The 21342-nt window shown below is 45.5% G+C and overlaps 1 protein-coding gene and 1 pseudogene across 4 annotated transcripts in view; one reads left to right on the top strand and one right to left on the bottom strand.

Moving 5' to 3' along the window:
• The window catches only part of JADE2 (jade family PHD finger 2), a 156437-nt gene that overhangs the window by 52184 nt on the left and 82911 nt on the right, over positions 1 to 21342 (bottom strand). For all 4 annotated transcript variants that reach the window (XM_073355547.1, XM_073355546.1, XM_073355548.1 and 1 more), the window contains one exon: positions 15559 to 15728. In XM_073355547.1, coding sequence (XP_073211648.1) covers positions 15559 to 15728 — 170 coding nt within the window. The remainder of the gene's footprint in view (positions 1 to 15558; positions 15729 to 21342) is intronic.
• Positions 13288 to 13912, top strand: LOC140915614 (small ribosomal subunit protein eS7-like; annotated as a pseudogene).

Raw genomic sequence — 21342 nt, forward strand, 5'->3', positions numbered from 1 at the left:
GGGTGAGCTCATTAGTGTGGGGGTTTGAGTGCAGGGAGATCAGTGGGGGGTGGTCTGGGTGCAAGGGTGGGGGCCTGGAAGCAGAGGGTCTGGGTGCAGGGGAGTTCCAGATGCAGGGATTGAGGTTCAGTGGTGTGGGGTTTGGGTATGGAGGGCTATGGGGGTTCTGGATGTATGGGGTGAGGCTTGGCAGCGGTGTCTGGGTATGGGAGGTCCGGATGCACCGGGGTTGGGTGAATGGAGGAACAGCTCCCCATACAATGATCCCTCCCCGCGCAGCTGAGGAACAATGGGGGGAGGAATCAGGGGATGATGATGAACTTCCTGCAGCTAGGGGAGGTTCCTGGGAGTGGGTCTGATACAGCCCCAGCCTCTCCTTGCAGGGGAAGAGGAAGTCCCGCCCACTCCTGCCTCCAGCCCAATTGGGACTAGCAGCTGATCCTGGCTCAGGGTAGGAGCCACTGGCTGGGATGTCTCCAGCTCTGCAGTGATTCACCACTCTGCTGGATGCTCTGGGTGCCTGAAAGGACGTATCTGCTAGGGAGTGGTGTGTGACCACTCTTGCAGCTTCCTTTTGCTTCCCTGTCAGAAAGTCATTTTTCTGCGGCGAAGCAAAGAAATCTGTGGGGGACATGAATTCTGCACGTATGCATTGGCGCAGAATTCCCACAGGATTAATTCTATATAGATGTAATTACATGAGGAATTAGTTTGCCAAGCTCTATTCAGAATACCGTGGAGTCTACTGAAGTGACAATTGTACTTGATGAGTACAAAGCAATTAATGGCTTATGAATCACTAAACAATGGTGCCTAAGAGTGAAGTTCTTTTTCCATTTATGCCCCATTTATCTTCTTCTGCATCATATAAAGTTGTCACTATTAAACTCCATTCATAAAATTATCTTTTTGGCAGAGAAAGTTGCTATCTGTACTGAGTGTCTAGCAAAAAACCAAAAAAATACCCAACCAAAATATCCCATGCTGTATGCAGTATTGATGCTGTTATTTTCAATATGGCATGATGAAAAAGGAGAAAGTTTCTGATCTTGGTGACACTGAATAAGTGCAATGAAGTCCGTGGAGTTATTCCATATTTACGCACATAATTACTGAGATCAGAATCAGGTTTTTGGATTCCAAACATAGCTCAAGAGAAATAGTTTTTTATTCAGTTAAGACCTATTGGCAGAACCCACACCGTTCTGACAATGGGCCTTGATCCTGACCTAGAGGGACCATGTCTGGAGGTGAGAGTTTAATATTCATGTCCCTGTAAACACTGCCAGATTGGGGTCCTATTCAAAACACTAGCCAAGAAATAAAAGGCTCCATGTCTATCACCCTTTCCATGAGGCCATCCAGATCCCCTTCCCAGATATTTTAATGCTGAGTATGCTGGGGGTGGTCATTTCTGACGAGTGTCCTCATGAAATTTCTAACTAGGCCCATTTATACACCAAGTAAGTTCAGAACTTTTCATATGAGCAAACTAGAACTTCTGGGTGTTGATATGAACTGAAATGAACCTGCAAAGCTTGTCAGGGTCACCCATTCCTAGCCATTAGCTGACTGTCTGAGTGTAAGAGATATAGGGGCAAGTCATCCTATTAAAATACACTTGTGGACGGGAGGGAGCCTGCATAAATGGCGAGAATCGACTGCATGTGTGGAAGTGACAGGAGATGAGGATAAGCACCACCTTTCCCTTTACAGGAACTTCCTGGATTTGGGGCTCTGACGATTCAGTGGGAGGACAGCAAAGCACCATCTTCCCCCTCCAAATCCGCAGGAATGGCCCCATCAGCATTATCTTACATGAGGCCTCCAGTGCTGCCCTAATCTGATGCTCCCAGCAAACACAGACCCTTACCATGCCTACACGGTCCCATCGCCAGCAGGACACTTCAAATGCCAGCTTACTGTAGGCACTGGCAAGACATCCTGCCCTCCCCTGGTATATGTGTGGATTAACTTGTGGAAAGATCCCCAGAATCCTGGGGAGTGTTCGGTGCGTCTACTAGATGGACAATGTCCCTTAGAGGCCATACTCCATCCCTCTCTGCGGTGACAGGAACCTCATCCTCCTGATGGGATGATGTTGTAGAACCTATGCAAGTTGAAAAGTACAGTTTCCACATCATCCTATGACAGTCCACGATCAAAGGTAAAGCTGATAGCCTCTTCCTTCCCAGATTGGGACACCACTGCACAGGCCAGGAGGAAAAAGAGGGTATGATGTACCCAGCCAAATTAAGCATTCCATAGAGGGGAAAGAAGGAAACGGACGAGGTGGAGGAGTTGTCCGACTATAACTCACTCCAGGAGGTCTCCAGATATGACTTAGGAAAGGACAACACATACCTATTATTTGGAACTGGCTCCTAACAGGAGGCTATTCCTAGTATATGTGCCTTCTGGGCGTGTGAAAGGGAACTATTCTACAAAGCCTCATTTTCTCCCTACCCACATAACTGTGGAGTCATCTGCACCACTGACAGATTCCTAAGGATCCCATCATGTTCCTCTATTAGAATTAACCTTTTGCCTCATCCCCATCAAATCCTGGAGGCCCCAATGCTGTGGGTTACCACGCTTCTGACTCACATGACACAGCTAGTTTCTGTGGAGAGACTAGAGGCCCAGTTCTTATACAATTCCCTACAGGCCAAACCACAAGTAGCACTGAATCTAACTCTTCACTGTGAGGCCAGGCACAGCCTCCTTGTCGGATTCTGAAGGAAGTGGGAGAAAGGTACTAATGGCTCATGGCTCATGGGATGAGAGCCCCTTGGAGTGATGACTAACAAACAGCCACCACAAACTTCAGCTGAAAGGTGCTACATCCCTGAAAGTGCAAAGTATTGTTACTTTGCACTTTCAGGGATGTAGCACCTTTCAGCTTAAGTTCTCAAAGTGTTTTACACTCACTAATTAAGGGTGTGTAAATAGGTAGGTAAATATTATTTGCTCAATTATACAGGTAGGGGAACTGAGTCTAAGAGGTAAAGTAACTCATCCAAGTCACACAGGAAGTCGGTAGCATAGGCTGGAACGGAACTCAGAACTTCAGGCTTGACACCAAAGTAACTACTAGACGCATTCCCTTATACACTGCATGTGAAGCAGTAACATTATTTTGCTAAAATACATTCTCTACCTTTCCGGATTCTGCTTTCAATTTACTTGGCATGCTGGGGCAAAAATATTTAGCAGGAGGGGCCACCTTTTGCAAAACTGAGACTTATTTCCAACAAAACTGCACTCTACTAAAATCAATTTACTGAAACAATAAACCCTTTCACCCTATGGAGTATATTTGGAGAGAAAACTGCTATGAACAAACAAGCAGTCAAAAAGCTAACAGAATGTTAGGAACTATTAGGAAAGGGATAGATAATAACGACAGAAAATATCATAATGTCACTATATAAACCCACGGTACGTCCACACCTTGAATACTGCGTGCAGTTCTGGTCGTCCCATTTCAGAAAAGATATATTAGAATTGGAAAAAGTATAGAGAAGGGCACCAAAAATTATTAGGGCTATGGAACAGCTTTTAAGCTTCCATATGAGGAGAGACTGAAAAGACTGGGACCGTTCAGTTTGCAAAAGAGACAGTTAAGGGGGGATATGATAAGAGGTCTATAAAATCACGAATGGTGTGGAGAAAGTGAATAAGGAAGCATTATTTATCCCTTCACAAAACACATGAATCAGGCAGCTTTGAAAACCTCAGACCACTGTCCATATGATCATCACTCATTGGAGTCAAGAGGCATGGGTTCTGTTCCTGGCTCTGCCACAAAATTAACGTGTGACTGTAAGAAGGTTACATAATCTCTATGTGCCTCAGCTCCCTGTTTGTAAAAAGGGGAGTAACAATACTTCCTTCCCTCCCAGGGATGCTGAGAAGTGCTCAGATACTGCTGTGATGCACGGTACAGACACATCAACAAATAAAGTGCTCACATTTTATATTAAGGTATCATTTTATAAAGGGTTAATTATTAATAAATGTTTTAATAACTGATTAATCAATTGTTATAGACTGTTATAGACTCCACCAGGTGAACAGATTGGTTATAACTAAGGCTTACAACAGTCAATAAGATCTTCCACGTACGTGTTTATAACTATCTACAGCCCAAACTACCCATGCTCTACAACATGCTTACGATATCTCATCATCGTACGTTAACCAGTTATAAATGGAAATTTAATATATAATGTGACCAATAAAATAAATAATAAGCATACAATCTGCATATGAGCTAAACACGTGCAGCAAAACTTCTAGGTATTTCGTTATAATCATATCCTGCTAATGCACTTAAAAGATTTACAGGAACCAATTATCACCCTTTATGCCACCCACTGACATCAATTATTGCTCAAATTTCAGATGATGACAAAGTGTTTTAGAAACCACTTAATAATCTGCTGTCTTTCTGTAATAATGCTTTTCACTCGCAGAGTTGTCCTGGAGCACTTCTGATTAAAGCTACTTCATCCCTTGCAGCAGCAAGACTGAATATTGTTTGAAACTGAAGCAATTATTTTGAAGAGAGTTTCTGTAAATAATAAACAACTACAAAGAAAAACAGATCATGCTGAAAACGAATAAAACCAAGAGAGCTAAAACCTACATTTCCACTGTTGACCACAGATCCTACCAACCTCTTGTAAGCTAACAGTAGATGGGTGCTCCCGCAATCTCTGTCTCCGTGAGGAGTTAAATCATCTAAGGCTTTAATTTTCAGGGGGTCACTGTGTTTCACCTCTGCAAATGGCTTATGGAACAGCTACCTGCAAATACTTCTAGATTCCCTAGCAGGCTTTGGTGAGATAAGCTTAAAGGCCAAGGCTATTTTCACACAAAATTAGTTTGGATTATCATTTTAAGTATCTTTCTTTTCTTTTTTTTCTTCTTCCCTTGAGTCACAATGCCTAACTTTTGCCATTTCTGGGACAGATTCTGATACCCTCACTCACATGCAATTGTACATTACTCCCTGAGTAATCTGGCTGTAGCTAATGAGACTACTCATGGAGTAAAGTGCTGCTGAACCGGAATAAGAGTATCGGAATCTGACTCTCTGATTCCTCCTTCTAACTTTTTTCATGGACAGCCTGGAAATAAAACAATCAGCCCAGTAAAGGTCTATGGGCCATTTCTGCTTTCAGATAAGCCCATGCAGGTCTTCACCGATTGGATCTGGGTGGAAAGGTGTAAGTGGAAACTGTATGGACTAGTGGACAGGTCACTGGAGTTCAGCCACCTGGACTCTAATCCTGGTTCTGCCATTCTCCAGCAAGTTATTTATTTACCATACCTCTCCGTATGTTTGTTTCCCCTTCCACATTTTGCCTGCCTTCTTTATTTAGACTGCAACCTCTTTAGGGCAGGGACTGTCTCTTACTATGTGTTTGTACAGTGCCTAGCACAATGGGGCCACAAACTCAGTTAGTGGCCTTTAGGTGCCTAGTATCATCATCATCATTAATATTCCATCCCAATGATTGAAATAAAAAAAGAAGTCAAATCCATTTGCAAAATGGCATTTGCTCTGCTGGCCGTGAATAGTAAATAACGAAAAGCCACATTTTGTTCTCATTTACACCAATGGAGTTAATACAGACTGACACTGATGTAACTAAGACCAGCATCTGGCCCTAAATCTGTTCTCAAGATACTTCCACACTGTAGATACGCATCCACTCTGTGTCTTAAATGTCCTTCACTTGTAGATTGTTAATACAATGAGAAGTTTTGGAGGATTTGCTGGTTTTTCTATTAGCATCAAACAAGTCCACCCTTAAACTGATTGTGCAATGAGCTTATGTTCTCAGTCGCGCACACAGTACTCAGGAATGTTTTTTGTGGGCTGCCGTACAGATATGTTATAAAACAGCCCCAAACTGGCAAGATTTCTCTAAAACAAAAATCCAAACAAACAGAGCCTGGATTATTAATGGAGATAAGCTTTCTCAACTGATTAACAATAACTACCGCAAGCCTGGATTCAGCTGCGGAGTTGAACATCTTTGTGAAACCACACAACGTGGGAGCTCTGCATATGGATTACACAGGGGTAAATAGTACATTATGGCCATTAACAATAGACGACTAGCAGAAGATTCCAGTCAAAGCCTTTGTACATTAACAATCCCTTATGGCAGCAGGATGGTTGGAAGGCAATTAAAAGGGGAAAGTCAGTCTGTCATTTAAAGGAAATGGAACCCACTACAAAAAGGACAGGGCTCCTTTTTGTACTAACGGTAACAGCTGATTAGAGCTGATTAGGGCTCCACACAACCCACTGGGAGCGGCGTATGTGAAACTTACTGCATTGTGGGGACAGAAAGCCCCTTGGTATCTTCATCCTACAGATGGTATGAGCAAAATAAAAATGAGGTCTTGATATTGCTGTAGTGTAAATCAGGATTAAGACCAGAGAAGTCAATGGAGTTACGCCAGTGTAGAACCCGGGTAAGTGAGGTCTGAAAAAGACCCAGGAGACAGCCAATGACAGAAGCACTGGGATGTGGTTAGTGAAGGGAACTGTACGTCAGGAGACCAGAGTTTTATTTCTGATTCCACCACTATCCCAGAGTGTAACCCCTTCCCCCTATAAAGGGGGATAATAAACCATGGCTATTTCACAGGGCTGTCCCGAGACCCGTTGGGGTTGATTCTCCACTCCCTCACACCAGTGTAAATCAGGAGTAGCTCCACTGAAGCCAATGGATTTACTCTAGTGTAAAAGTTGCGTGAGTGGAGACTCAGACCTAAGGTTTCTAAAAGGCTGTGAGATCCTCAGATGAAAGGCCTGATGTGAATGAGAATTAACCACTGGCCTGCTGGCTGCTGTTGCACCCTCTCTGAGACAATGGTGTTCCCTGGGACAATGGCATGTTAATGAGATAGAGCACACAGCTAACACCTCACAAGCTGCGACTCTTACATAGAGCAGTGACTTAGCGGTCTCAGCATCAAGAATATAACCCTTAAACTCCCTAGAGCCACAAGTTCAAACCCTGTAAAACATTAAGTCAGTTTTCTTCCTTCTGAGGTAGCTAACTTGACTTCCATACTGTTAGGGTTCAGAAAGAGAGCAATATAGCTATATCTTAGTTAGGAGTGTAAGACTGGCTACAGTATATTCCTTTCTGGATCTACAAGAATCAGATTTAGATCCAAAAAGAGACAATAGTATCACTTAAAAATACTGATGATTAAAATCATATCTAGTGAAGCATAAAAATGAGGTAGCAGGCTCACTACCCAGTGAAGCAGTGAAAGCTCAGTGAATAGACTCTGACCGATCAACTGTTTTGTTTCATGCCCCCACTTTGAATGCATATCTGGGAACCTTTCTCCAAAGCCTTATGCTCCGTTCCATCTGCCATGCAATGGTTCTATTTCCAAGGGAAAAGGTGTTTGCCTAATGTGAGGAAGTTATTGGTAGTGCCTCTAATCAGCTGTTACTGTTAGTACAAGTGCAGTGATCAGGGGACTCAGACCACTTGTAGGCAGAGCTGTGGCTCAGTAAACGCCCGCTCAATTTAATCTCTGCAGCCCCTCCCAAAGGGATAACTAATGCACCAACTCCACCGACCTCAGTTTATTCCAGCAATGTTCACTTAAGATGGACTTCACCTCCACTGACTTGAGATGTTCTAATCATCACAGAGACATATCTTACACATACTATGATGAACTTCTACCCCATCCCCGCTACACCAGGAGTAAATCTGACCCAGGTGCTTCTTGCTATCCCTATAAAACAACAAGAACACCTCAAGTGCCCACCGTAGAGCCCTGCGTGTATAAAGCCCACAGTGAATTTATATAAGCAGCATCTACTGTATGGATTAAATCGAGGAATACTTAAAAATGTTCATTCTGCCTTCAGCAAGACTGATTCAGGCATCAACATTTTTAGCAATTTCTCTGGGATTTTGTGTGTGTGAAGTGCCTATCACGGCAAAGGGACTTTTCAGTCTGAGGCTTTGAAGTCTCTCTAGCCACAATCCTACAATAGCTTTGAATTTAATGGAGATCACAATGTGCGGCGTGAAATCTTAATAAAAAACCAAAGACTTATGGCATGGCTTCTTCCTAAAAGGAAAGGTCTTGTGCTGTCTATAATGTCCTATACTTATAAATCTGGTCAGTGTCTGATCCAAATTACTTTAGATCCACTTTCTTTATTATCTCACATTGCAGCAGCAACAAATAATCGTGCGGGCACGCTTAAATGTTGAGCTCATCTTTATAAGCAGGAGCTCTTTAAACAGTATATTTTTACAGGATACAGTAGCTGGTTACTGGCATGTGCTCATGACAAAGGAAGGTCTTTTTAACTGACTTAAAGCTTTTTATGTGATCAATTACTAAATTTTACATTTACTCTGATAATCTTTTGTTTCTCAGGAAAGCTGCTTACTTGTCTCAGAAAGTGCCCAGGTAACTACTGTGACGGGGCAAGGCCAGATGGCTATGGAAAAGTAGTGGGAGACAGATATATTAGCTCCAGGCTAAACAAATCCCTAGTACCAGGATAAGTGAAATGGCAGCTGCTCCAGGTCGATTAAGACACCTGGGACAAATTAAGAACTTTCCAGAAGGCAGGGAGAAGGCTAGGTTGATTGGGACACCTGAAGCCAATCAAGGGCTGGCTGAAACTAGTTAAAAGCCTCCCAGTCAGTCAGGTGGGTGTGCATGTCAGGAGCTGTGGGAGGAAGTTGTGCTGTTGGAGAGGCTGAGTAGTGCACACCGTATCAGGCACAAGGAAGGAGGCCCTGAGGTAAGGGTGAAGTGGAGCTTGAGGAAGTGAGGGCTGCTGTGGGGAAGTAGCCCAGGGAATTGTACATGTCGTATTTCTAAAAGGTCAGCTACCATAGCTGATACTATTAGGGTCCCTGGGCTGGAGCCCGGAGTAGAGGGTGGGCCCGGGCTCCCACCCACCTATACCCCCTGATTAATCACTGAGACTGGGAGAGAACAGAGACTGTGCAAGGAAGGATAACTTCTCCTCACCTCTCTTGCTGGCTTCTGATGAAAATGGCTCAGTAGACTGTGACCCTTGTCTCTAGAGAGAGAAGGGTTATGTGGAGGATCACAATGAGCCTCTGAGGCTAGTGAAATCCGCCAGGAAACGCGGGACCCACGGAGGCAAGGACAGAGCTTTGTCACAACTGGTGTCAGGAGTGGGACTTTGTTCACAGCGTGGAGGAAGAAAGAGGTTTAAAAAAAAAAAGTGTGCACTGGGGTTTTGGATTTTTTTTTTTTTGGTTTGTTTGTTTGCTTTGTACCACAGTGGAGGAGGTGGTCAGAGCTCTGGTACAAGCCACGGCAGCCCAGCAGGAGGCCACCCGGGTTCAGGCAATGGCACAACAGGAGTCTATGCAGCTACAGCAGGAAACCAATCAATTATTGATGAGCCAGGCGACCCAAGATTGTGCCCTCTTGAGAGAGGTGGTGGACCAGCTGAAGATCCTCGCCACCCAGGCCCGGGGGTCCGACGGGACGCGAACCCTGAGGGCCACTGGTTTGTCTGCCAAAGATGACGTCAGGAGATGACGTAGAGGCATATCTCCTCTCATTTGAAAGGACAGCTCAGCGTGAGGCGTGGCCCCAGGAGCAGTGGGCCAGCATTCTCACCCGTTTTTTGTGTGGAGAGGCCCAGAAAGCCTACTTTGACTTGCCTGCCACGGATGCCACTGACTATACCCGTCTGAAGGCAGAGATCCTAGTACGATCAGGGGTAATGGCAGCGGTAAGGGCCCAGAGGTTCCATGAGTGGAAATAACAGGAGAACAAACCCCCGAGGTCCCAACTATTCGACCTCATACAACTTGCGCGCAAGTGGTTACACCGAGGTGTGCAGGCCAGAGGAGATTTTGGAGACCCTGGTCATAGACCATTACATGCGGGGACTGCTGCCAGATCTCCGCAAATGGGTAGGCCAGAACGATCTGTCCACGTACGATGAGATGATCAAACTGGTAGAAAGACGGATGACAGCCAGGGAACTGACCCGACTACCCAAGGAAGGCCCCTTTCAAAGCAAGCACCCGACCCCAACCCTGGAAGGTTGGGCAACCAAACCCCCGGGGAGTCCTAGGTGGAGGGGGGGGCGAAAACCAGCGGGGATCCCAGAAGGAAGGGATTGGCCTGAGTGGGGGGAACCCCGGGACTAAACCCCTAACCCCCGGGATACAGGAATGATTAAAAGCAATTATAGATGTTATGCATGTGGGGACACATAGCAGCACAGTGTCCCAGCACTGAGGAGCGTATGCAATGTAACTTGGGGGATTGGGAGGTCCCATGCTCCCTTATCCACCTCGCGGGGGTCGCATTAGCCCCGCATAATTACACCAGGCCAGTGAGGATAAATGGCACAGAGTCTACAGGGCTTGTGGACTCTGGGAGTGCCATCACCCTCATACTGGGTAAGCTGGTAAAAAGTAGTCAGCTGCCAAACGCGTAGCAGTGACGTGCATGCATGGGGCCGTGAGTCATTACCCCACCATCCCAGTGGAGACAGAGATTCAGGGAAACGCCACTGAGGTGACTGTGGGCGTAGTTCCTAAACTCCCATATCCTGTAGTCATTGGGAGGGACTATCCAGGGTTTGATAATTTACTCCCCCTGGAGAGGCTGGAGGGAGGTGGGGACCCTGACAGCGACTCGTCACCGGGGGAATGTCAACCCCCGATGTTTGCTGAGATTTCTCAGGATCTGTTCTCAGTTCCCCGAAAGACCCAGAAGACAAAAAAAGAGAGGAAGGCCGCAAAGGCCTTGGGAACCCGGATCCTGACCCAGGGCCAGAAGACCTCCCTAGTAGGCAGATGGACGCGAGCAGCCAACAGAGAAACTTCCACCACAGAAGGTGAGCCAGAAGCTGCCCCCAGCCCTGACGGCGGCGAGGCGTTGGAAGAAGCAGAAGCTGGCCCCTGGGAGCTTGGGCAGGTTAGTCCTGGGAGAGAGACTTTTGGGCGGGACTAGGCGGAGGACCCCAGATATGGTAACTCCAGGAAAGAGGTGGCCGAGATCGATGGGATACCCGTGGATGGGACGGTCTGGGGTCCCGGACCTTACTTTATAGTGAAGAAAGAGCTCCTGTACCGCGTGGTGCAAATGCAGGAGCAAGAGATACAACAACTTCTGGTGCCACGAAAACATCAAAAAGCCATACTGAGTCTCGCTCACAGTCACCTGTTTGGAGGATACCTAGGGGTAGAGAAAACCCAGGCACGGATCCTGCGGAGGTTCTTCCGGCCAGGAGTACATGAAGATGTCCGGCAATACTGCACCTCTTATCCGGAGTGTCAGTTACATAGCCCTCGCCTGCACTTGCGGGCTCCTTTGATACCTCTTCCAATAATAGAGGTTCCTTTCGAACGGATAGCCATGGATCTGGTAGGGCCCCTAGAGAAGACAGCTCGGGGCCACCAACATGTGCTTGTTGTACTGGACTATGCAACCCGGTACCCAGAAGCTGTTCCCCTGCACAACACAGCTTCCAAGACAATAGCTGAGGAGCTAGTACAGATCTTTGCCCGGGTTGGGCTACCCAAGGAGATATTGACTGATCAAGGGACACCTTTCATGTCCAAGTTGATGAAAGATCTCTGTTCATTGCTCCATGTACAAGCCCTACGGACTTCTGTATACCACCCGCAAACAGACAGCCTTGTGGAAAGGTTCAATAGGACCCTCAAGGCCATGATAAGGAAAGTGGTGAGCCGGGATCGGAAAGATTGGGATACCCTATTGCCTTACCTCATGTTCGCCATCCGGGAGGTTCCGCAAGCCTCCACGGGTTTCTCTCCATTTGAACTACTATATGGGCGCCACCCTCGGGGCATATTGGATATAGCCAGAGAAGCCTGGGAAGAGGAGCCAAATCCCGGAAGGAACGTAGTTGAGCATGTACTGCAGATGAGAGATCGGATAGCCCGAGTTACGCCCATTGTACAGGAACACTTGGAAAGAGCACAGGTGACCCAACGAACCCATTATAACACCAAGCGAAGCTTCGATGGTTCCAACCAGGGGATCGTGTGATGGTACTGGTGCCCACAGCAGAAAGTAAACTGTTGGCCCAGTGGCAGGGACCCTACGAAATAATCAAAGCCGTGGGAGAGGTGAACTATAAGGTGTGGCAGCCAGGGCCGCCGGAAATCGGAGCAAATTTATCACATCAATCTTCTAAAACCTTGGCACGATCGAGAGGCATGCTTAGTCATGCAGGAGACCCTTCCCCAGGAGGCTAACTTACACGAGCAAGTGAGGATATCATCCGACTTGACGCTGATCCAAAAGATCGAGGCAGCCGACATGATTAATCACAACCGAGATGTGTTCTCTACAAAACCAGGGCGGACGACTGAGACCTATCACCATATCCGCACGATCCCCGCAGCCAAGGTAACATTGAGACCCTACCGAATCCCAGCAGCCAAAAGAGAAGAAATCAAGGCCAAAGTAAAGAAAATGTTAGAATTAGGGGTTATTGAAGAATCTTACAGTCAGTGGTCCAGTCCAATTCTAGTGCCTAAACCTGACAGTACCATGAAATTCTGTAATGACTTTCGCCGACTGAATGAAATATCCCAGTTTGATGGATACCCCATACCACGCATCAACGAACTGGTTGACCGACTGGGTAGTGCCCGATTCTTGATTACACTGAATCTGACAAAAGGGTACTGGCAGATTCCTCTGACCAAAGAAGCTACAGAAAAGACAGCATTCTCCACCCCGGATGGGCTATTCCAGTACACCGTCCTCCCTTTTGGGCTACATGGGGCCCCAGCCACATTCCAGCACCTCATGGATAAGTCCCCTTTCCTCCCCAAGCTGTGAAACCAGTGTTCTCATCTCAGTCTTGCAAGTTAACAATTAATGTGGCAGCTGAAAATCCTTTAAGACAATGGATTTGTAACCTCATGCTTTACAGAAATAATAAAAAGAAAAGGAGTACTTGTGGCACCTTAGAGACTAAAACATTTATTTGAGCATAAAGCATAACATAAATTTGTTAGTCTCTAAGTGCCACAAGTACTCCTTTTCTTTTTGCGGATACAGACTAAAAACGTCTGCTACTCTGAAACCAGTCATTATGCAAGAAATAATAAAGTGAGTCAGATTTAATTCAACCAAACTGATCCTTGGAGCAGCCAAATCTCTGGCTGTTGACCTTCTATGAGCCCTTGAAACACTTACAAGGAAGAATTGGAAGTGGAATACAACTGAGAGAGAAAGGCCATGTTCAGATCTAGCGCAATGATTGTGAAGCCCAATGGTGAAAGCCACATGAATTCGAGTCTGGTATTTCCCAGGCTCTCCTGGAGTTGGAGATGAACTCTGATTTAAAAGCTCAGCTGAGAGACTTGAACATCATGGCAGCTAAGGAAATTGAAGTAGGGGGTGGTAAAAATGCAATCATAATCTTTGTACCAGTTCCTCAGCTGAAATTTTTCCAGAAGATCCAGGTCCAATTAGTTCGTGAGCTGAAGAAAAAATTCAGCAGCAAGCATGTGGTGTTCATTGCTCAGAGAAGGATTTTGCCCAAACCAACAAGGAAAAGCCATACAAAAAACAAGCAAAAGCGTGCCAGGAGCCGTACAGTTACTGCAGTGCATGATGCCATTCTCGAAGATCTGGTTTTCCCTAGTGAAAACCACGTGAGATTCCGCGTGAAACTAGACGGCAACAGACTCATCAAGGTCCATTTGGACAAAGCACAACAGAATAATGTTGAACACAAGGTGGAAACATTTTCTGGTGTCTACAAGAAGCTCACTGGCAAAGATGTTATTTTTGAGTTCCCAGAATTCCAGCTGTAAAGTGCAAGAATGACTGAATAAACAGTTTAATTGTTAAAAAAAAGCAAAACCAAAAAAACCCCCCCTATTTCATTGGCAGCAAGCAGTACTTTGCACAGCAACCAAGCTCAAAAGAGGGTGTAAAGACCAATGACACTAACAATCCATCAGAGTCAGAAAGGATGCAGAGTGTGATTTCTCAGAAACAGAAGCTTCATCTGTGGAGCGATAGGAAGTTTGGTTCCTTTGAAGACAGACAGCAACGTTTCAGACTAGTGCTGATATGATTCCTATGGCTGTGTTGTTTACTTAGTGCAAAGACCTGGCCAAAATCACTCATGTTTCAAAACCTGTGGCAAAAACAGGATTTGATACCTATAGGGCTGAAGCTGCTAAGATGGGCTAGGCTGTCTGTGATTCACTACTGAGGCTGCGGGAGAGGCAATGAATGTTTAACATAGTTAACCAGGCTCCAAAAACACCTCTAGAATTCTCTTATATGCATGGTGATAATGATACCAAATCTGGCTAATAAAACATTAGTCAGTGAAAGGAGAAGAGATTCACTGAAAACAAGAATGCAGAAGATCAGCAAATATATGGGGCCAAATTCTGCGTTAATTTACACTCTGTGTGATTCCACTGCAATAAAGAGGTTCTCACAGGGTACTGATCAATGCAGAATTTAGCTCATGAACTGTACGTTTGAACATGTCTTTCCTAAAAAGCAATGTATGATTCTGTTTATTAAGGTGTTTTATATCACATCTAGTCCCTCCCTTGCAGACCACTGTCTCTGGGAGTAGCACTTTATGTCAGTAAATTCCAGCCACTGTTGTGAAAAGCTGAATGTTTATACTTAAATTACTAGTAGTCTGCTATTCTTAGCTTAGTGGTTGTAATCACAACACAGTAACCCTTACTCAGCCAGGGTTGGAAAGTTCCTCCATAGTAACTACAACCCAGTCTCAGTACTAACAAGTTTGCCCACCTCAACAGCATAAACTCTAATGGGCTAACTCCCAATCCCACTTACTTCTGTTTAACTGAAATGGATTAAAATGTGCAGTGATAAAAAGCTACAGTTATGCTAGCAATACCATGCTGTGCCATATACAGACAACTGGAAAATGAAAGGCGCCCCATAACCGATATTCCTCAGCTCCCTATATTTTGACAGAAATAATGCCACTGCTTTCCTCTGACTCCATCTGTCAGTTTGGCAAGAAGACAGTTGAGTGGGGCCTTTGTGATGTTGGAGAGAGTCACGGGAAGAGGAGTAGATGTCAGTGTGGTACCTTTCCTTTTCCTCTCCTGGCCATGGGGCACTTCCTGCAGTACAGGGGAGCAGTATGGAGTGCAGCTTTGGGGAGCAGTATGGAGATGAAGCTAGAGATGGGCATGGAGTTAAAGCGCAGCAGTGGGAGTCTGGATTCTGTTATCTGTTCTGTAAATCAGCCTCCTTGCTCTACTGCAGTGGTTCTCAAACTTTTTATATTGGCAATGCCGGGGGCTGACAGCTCATGACCCCTACGTAACCATCTCGTGACCCTCTGAGGCTAATAAACCACGACCCCCAGTTTGAGAACCCCTGCTCTACTGGGTGAAAGCAGCACTGAAGGCCTCAATCTTTTTTGTTTTCATAATTAATAAGGCATAATACCAACTCAGTGTGCTCCCCGGCAAGCAGAGAAATAACAGCAGCACCTACCCATCTCCCTGAACTCCATGTTCACAAGCTCCAGCCAGCAAGCATCAATCTCATCCAGGTCGTAGCGGCTCATTCCTTGTGAGCATGTCCTGTTGACCTCCGAAATCTCAGAGAGAGACAGACTGCTTGGGGAAACCTGTGGAGGAGACTGCTCTAGCAGGGGCGTAATCCTAGGAGAAGAAAAGGAGAGCATAAGAAAGAGCTGCAGTAGGTAAAGAATTTATCATTAGAAACCTGATCACAAACTATTTATCACTAATGCCCTGATCCTGCCATCACTTATGCACGTGCTTAACTTTAAGCACTCCCATCACGAGCAGTCCCATCAAAGTCAACGGGGCTACTGACATGCTTAAAGGTAAGGTTGGTCATAAGTGTTGGCAAGATCGAGGCTCTTACGCACACGCCTAAATTTTCAAAACTGACTCATGATTTTGGGTGCTTCAGATTTGGAGGCCTGACTTGAGCCATGCAGAAGGCATGATTCTTAGACAGCGCTGAGCAACCACCCTATGAAAATCTGGTATCTCAAGTTGGGCCCTCAAAATTGAGGCCCCCCAAAACACAAGTCGCTTATGAACTCTCCATGATTTTTCGGACACTAACAAAATACATTTGAAAAGATGAAGATCCAGCCTACACACAAATGTTGCACCGCTTTAACTATCTCCATCAAGACAGGGTGAACCCCACCTAGCATGGCCACAGTATACCGGTATAGAAGTCCATATACTGGTACAGCCTATTCCTGCATGAGAAGGGGAGTAAGCTCCACTGGCCAAGCACTTTTATATTGTTATAACTGCAACCACACTAGGGTGTTCCACCAGTGGAACTATTTCAATAAAAAGCACCTAACTGACACAGTTATATTGTGACACAATCTGTGCAGACCAGGCCTAACTTACAGGAAGAAAAATGCTCATATGCTGACACTAGATGTAGGTCTTTGAAAACACCAGGGTCCCTATTCATGTAGCAACAACTTCACAAATGAGAAGGACAGTGAATGTTCAGCACAGAGGCAAAACCCCATGTGTTTCACCCCTGACCTCGCAGCAAATCTCAACGTTCAAGTGACCCACATTGCAGACACTCTCGGGACAGAATGCGCCTTCGTGGCGAAAGCTTGTACTGTGTGGGCACCATGGGAAGTGCAATCTCTTTTTCTACCCTTTAATGGACTAATATACAGTGGTATAGGCAGTGGTTTAACACTGCATCAGGAGCCACAGTTGCACTCCACTAAAAGGAACATGTGGCATCGTGGGAGACCTCCTGAGAGATGCTGGCTATTTCGACAGGATGCTAAACCTTCTTGGTTATCTATCAACCCATAGGGATCGTTGCCATTGTAGGTGTTGTTTTTAATTGATGTAATTGCATAAGCAGTGACTAATGTAGAAGGATGTGTGCCCTGCATCTTTTTAGGTGTGCCCCAGGAGCTGTAACAGCATGAAAAGGGCATAGATTGACTCCCCCTCCATATACCTTGGCATTTCCTCTAACTGAGAAGCAGATGGTAGACAAGACAGCCCAAAGAGAGGTAAAGAAACAACCAGTGAGCAATTACACATCACTAATTTTCATTTCCTTAAAATAAAAATGATTAAAGAACCTCCAGGATAACAACTCGGCTGCTCAAAGCGGTGGGTCAAGGAAGGAGTCAGATGCTGCTGCTGTAAAAAAATACTTTGCACTGCTTGCAATTCGGGTGGGGTGACTGCCGTCAGATGAGAAAGAGAAGGATGTGCAAGAGTAAACAGGACACTGCACCAAAACAACCCATTTGCGCTTATTGGGGGGGGGAGGGAGAAGTGGGGGATGGTTTTAATGTTTTCAAAAGAAAAATAATGTGAAAACAGAAAAATATCCACATTCGACTTTGCTAAGTGTTTAGTTTTCAGGTACTGGAGAGGCTATGCTTTTCAAAATGTACAGTAAAGCACTATCCACAAGCGTGGTGCTTTGCCTAGTGGTTAGAACAAGGCACTAGGCTTCAGGAGGTCTGGGCTGTATTTCTGGTTCTGCTGCTAACTTGCTGCATGAGCTTGGGCATGTCTCTTAACCACTCGGTCTTTTGTTTCCCAATCAGTAAATAGGGATAACAATGCTTACTTGCCTCAAGAGGGTGAGGGCATCTGAAATTGATCTATGATTGGAAGGATGGTCTGCTGGTTAAGGCACTGAGTTGGAACTCTTGAAGCAGGGTGCAGATCCCAGCTCTGCCACAGACTCCTTGGGCAAGTCACTTAGGGCTTGTCTAGACAAACATTTAGTTTGAGGAAAGGTGGGGTGTGAATCTATCCTGCACCAGCCTGTCATGAGATAACTGTGCATGCAGACCCTGCTGATGCTCATTAGCAATTTGTTAATGCACTCTGATCTCATCCTCTTTGAAACTGTTAGTGTGCGTCAGCACGGTCCACAGAGACCGTTAGTGTGCGGCAGGCTAGTGCGGTGTAGAGTTACTCCCCAGCTTGCCATAAACTCATTGTTTGTGTAGACAAACCCTTATTCTCTCTGTTTCCCATCTGTAAAATAGGAATAATAATCCTTTCCTTCTCTCACCCTTTGCCTTGTCTATTTATACCTTACAATGTTTGGGGTAGGAACTCTCTCTTACAATGTGTATATGGAGCACATAGTACAATGGGGACCCCGTCTTGGTTGTGTCCCCTAGGCACCAGCTTAATGCAAGATCAGGCCCACTGATCTTCTCCAGCAGGTGATGATCCATAGCAGAAGTGGAAAGCATTACTGCATAAGGTATCTGAACATGAATCCCATGGATTAGCGATAGAGCCCAATGCACACTTCTGGCTGAGACAGCATGAATATTTGTAAATGAGTTTTAAAAATTGTATAAAGATTGAAGTACCTCGAAGCCGAGCCCTACAGTCAGGGGTTTATTTGTTCAGGTCCAGGACTGCACACTGAAAGAATGAAGATAAACTGAGCTTATAGTCAAAGCACAGGTGAAACCATGTGTCTGCCGTTTGGGAAATTTTCCATGTAACTTTGGAAAACATATAATGGGTCAAAAGTATCGCAGATGTATCCCCATCAAAGTCAATTAACGTCAATGAAGTTACACAAGGAATGAACTTGGCCCACACTATATACTGGCACCAGAAGTTGCTCTGAATTTGTTTGTGTTTGCTGGGCTACTCAACCCTAGGGAGTGAATTTGAGTTTGGGGGATACACATGAGGAGTTTGGAATTTAGCGAAGAGTTTTCCAAACTCCCTCTAGATTGCGGTAACCACTGAAAGTGCCCAAAGATCCCACATTTTAGCCAGAAACTAGGCAGAGAGGTTTAGGCCCAGATCAGTAACGTCATTAAGTAAATCCCCTCTGAGTATTTGGCTTTGTGGCCATCAGGCTTTCTGAAACTGAGGCAGGATTCCAGCCACAGCATGCAAGCCAGCTGTGCGGTGAACTCACCTGGATGCTTAGAATGCAGCTCCTTAAGCATTCACAGCAACCACTGAAAATGCTGCCGTCATCTGGGAACTTTACTTTTCTCAACAGCACTTTCCTTTCCAAGAAAGCCTGCCAATGGAGGACTGGGGTCCTGCCTTCTTGTGCCCGCTATGCTTTCAGGAGTCCATTTCAGTGTATGCCTTATTGTGCCATTATGATCCCTAAATCCTGGCCTTAGAATGTAGAAAACTGTTAAATAGGCATCTTAACAAACAACAACAGTTCGCAGCTCTGTAGAGCCTTTCATCTAGGGAACCCAAGTGTTTTACAACCATGGATGAACAGAGCCTCACAATATCCCCAGTTTACAGATCATGGAACAGACTGATCGGTCCAAACTTGTCCATACAATGAGACAGTGGAAGACCTGTGAATAGAACCCAGGAGTCCTGATTCCCAATGCCTGCTTTAACCTCTAGACCACACTACTCTAAATTTATTCTACCTTCCCTCTCCCTTTTTAATGATGCCCCCCCATCACCTAGTTCTGCACAGGAAAGCTGCCCACCCTGTGATGCCATTACTGGCCCGACATATCCTTGCACACAGCTATGTCCAGGAAGGACTTAACAACCATTCCAGACATTCCTTTTCTCCCAGAAATCACTCTCCCTCACGTTAGCCTGAACAGAAAGTATTGTGCAGAGCCCCAAACTTGCAATGTTTTTATTTGCAAGTTTGATCATGAAATAATTTGAATTAGCACAAATGTGCAGGGGACGAGACTCAGGTTAGAGGTCTCCTTATTCCTCCAGCCCAGCTCGGGCAAGTCTGCATTACACTGGAAGCTACGAGGAACTCTACCAAGTCTGATGCTGCCTCTGGCACAAGAAAAACCACACAGTGCACTGAGCTGTGTTAGGCTATCTGCAACAAGGCTTCTCCTTAACTCTAAAAGGGGGGTGACCCCCTCAGTCTTTCATTTATTTTTACTGCTCCCTTAAGGGAATCCCTTAGCCCTAAAAAAAACAACGAGGAGTCAGCCCTAGGCAACATGACAATGATACAAGAGAGAGCAGCTATCAGTTCTTCGGGACACTGTCCATCACTGAATGCGTTTTCCCCACACAGCATGAGAGAGTTTGCTGGCTTACCTCCCTCTGCCACCCTGTCCTACAGCCTTAAGAGCCGCCTACACAACAGGCTCTACCTCCTGCACCTCAGAAGCTTCCACACTCAATAGATGTAAGCACAGAGCTGCTGAATTTGTTTTACAAAGCCGTTCAGTGGTCTGAACACAAGCCCAGGAGCCAGGAACTCCTGAGTTCCAAGCCTGGCTCTCCTACTTGCGGTCTCTGTGGCCTCAGCCGCTTTCCGCCTAAGTTTCCCCTTCTGCTAAATTGGCTTCATAATATTACCAACTTCAGAAGTAATAAACATGCCATCATATTCAATGTTTAATGGCATATTTTATTCCTTTTTAAAAATAGATGACTGTTATCAATAAGAATTCATCTGTTCTTCACACACTCCATTCTTGCCTCTTTTACCCTGCATTCAGCAGAATCCCAGATTTCAAGAGAGCCATAACCAATACGAAAGCTTTGGGCCGAGGTCTCTGTGGGAACAACCTATCTTTCGAGGAATTAAATACTTTCCTCTCTCACCATGAAGAATTAAGCCATTTTTTCTCTTCATGTGGCACTTTTATTTCTTCCTGTCTTGCGAGCATTACTACACATCTGTTGGCAGCAACCTCCCACATGTTTTGATTCCGAAGTCAAACAAATAACCCTACCTCCGGCTAAATCTGTCTGCATCCATCTCCTCACATTGGTCCCTGTGATATCAGAGGGCTTTTTCCCCCTCAGAGCTCACTGAAGGGGATCACTGAGAATAATCACGTGGACAAAGTGCCACTTCAGGAAAGAAATAGCCAGCCTGGATTTTTATATCACTGCTCTGTACAGAGCTGGGAAATCTAATGTGAAAAAGCACAAGTGAAAAGTAGGGTACTCCATCCTCTGCTGAGATTCGGTAAGCCAAGCTATGACAGCTATTACAGTTATTTACTTTAAGGGCTATCAGATGGGGACGAGAAGCCAATGAAACTCTTGTTATTCTTAGACTGTGAAGCTAGAAGCAGAAGAATGTGGTTGTTAAGGATAGTACTGCTTTTTCAAGGAGCTCAGGAATCCTGTCTCTCTCTCAGTGAGGTACTGTTTCCATAATAATGAGTCAATGCTGATCGACCCCAGCCAGAACGGAGAGACGCTGTGCTTAGGTAGGTTAGCAGGTTACACAGATGGACAGGCAGACACAGGGCTTTAAGCCTGATAGGGCTCTCTGCACATTCCC

This window comes from Lepidochelys kempii, chromosome 8 (assembly GCF_965140265.1).
Source record: "Lepidochelys kempii isolate rLepKem1 chromosome 8, rLepKem1.hap2, whole genome shotgun sequence".
Lineage (NCBI taxonomy): Eukaryota > Metazoa > Chordata > Testudines > Cheloniidae > Lepidochelys > Lepidochelys kempii.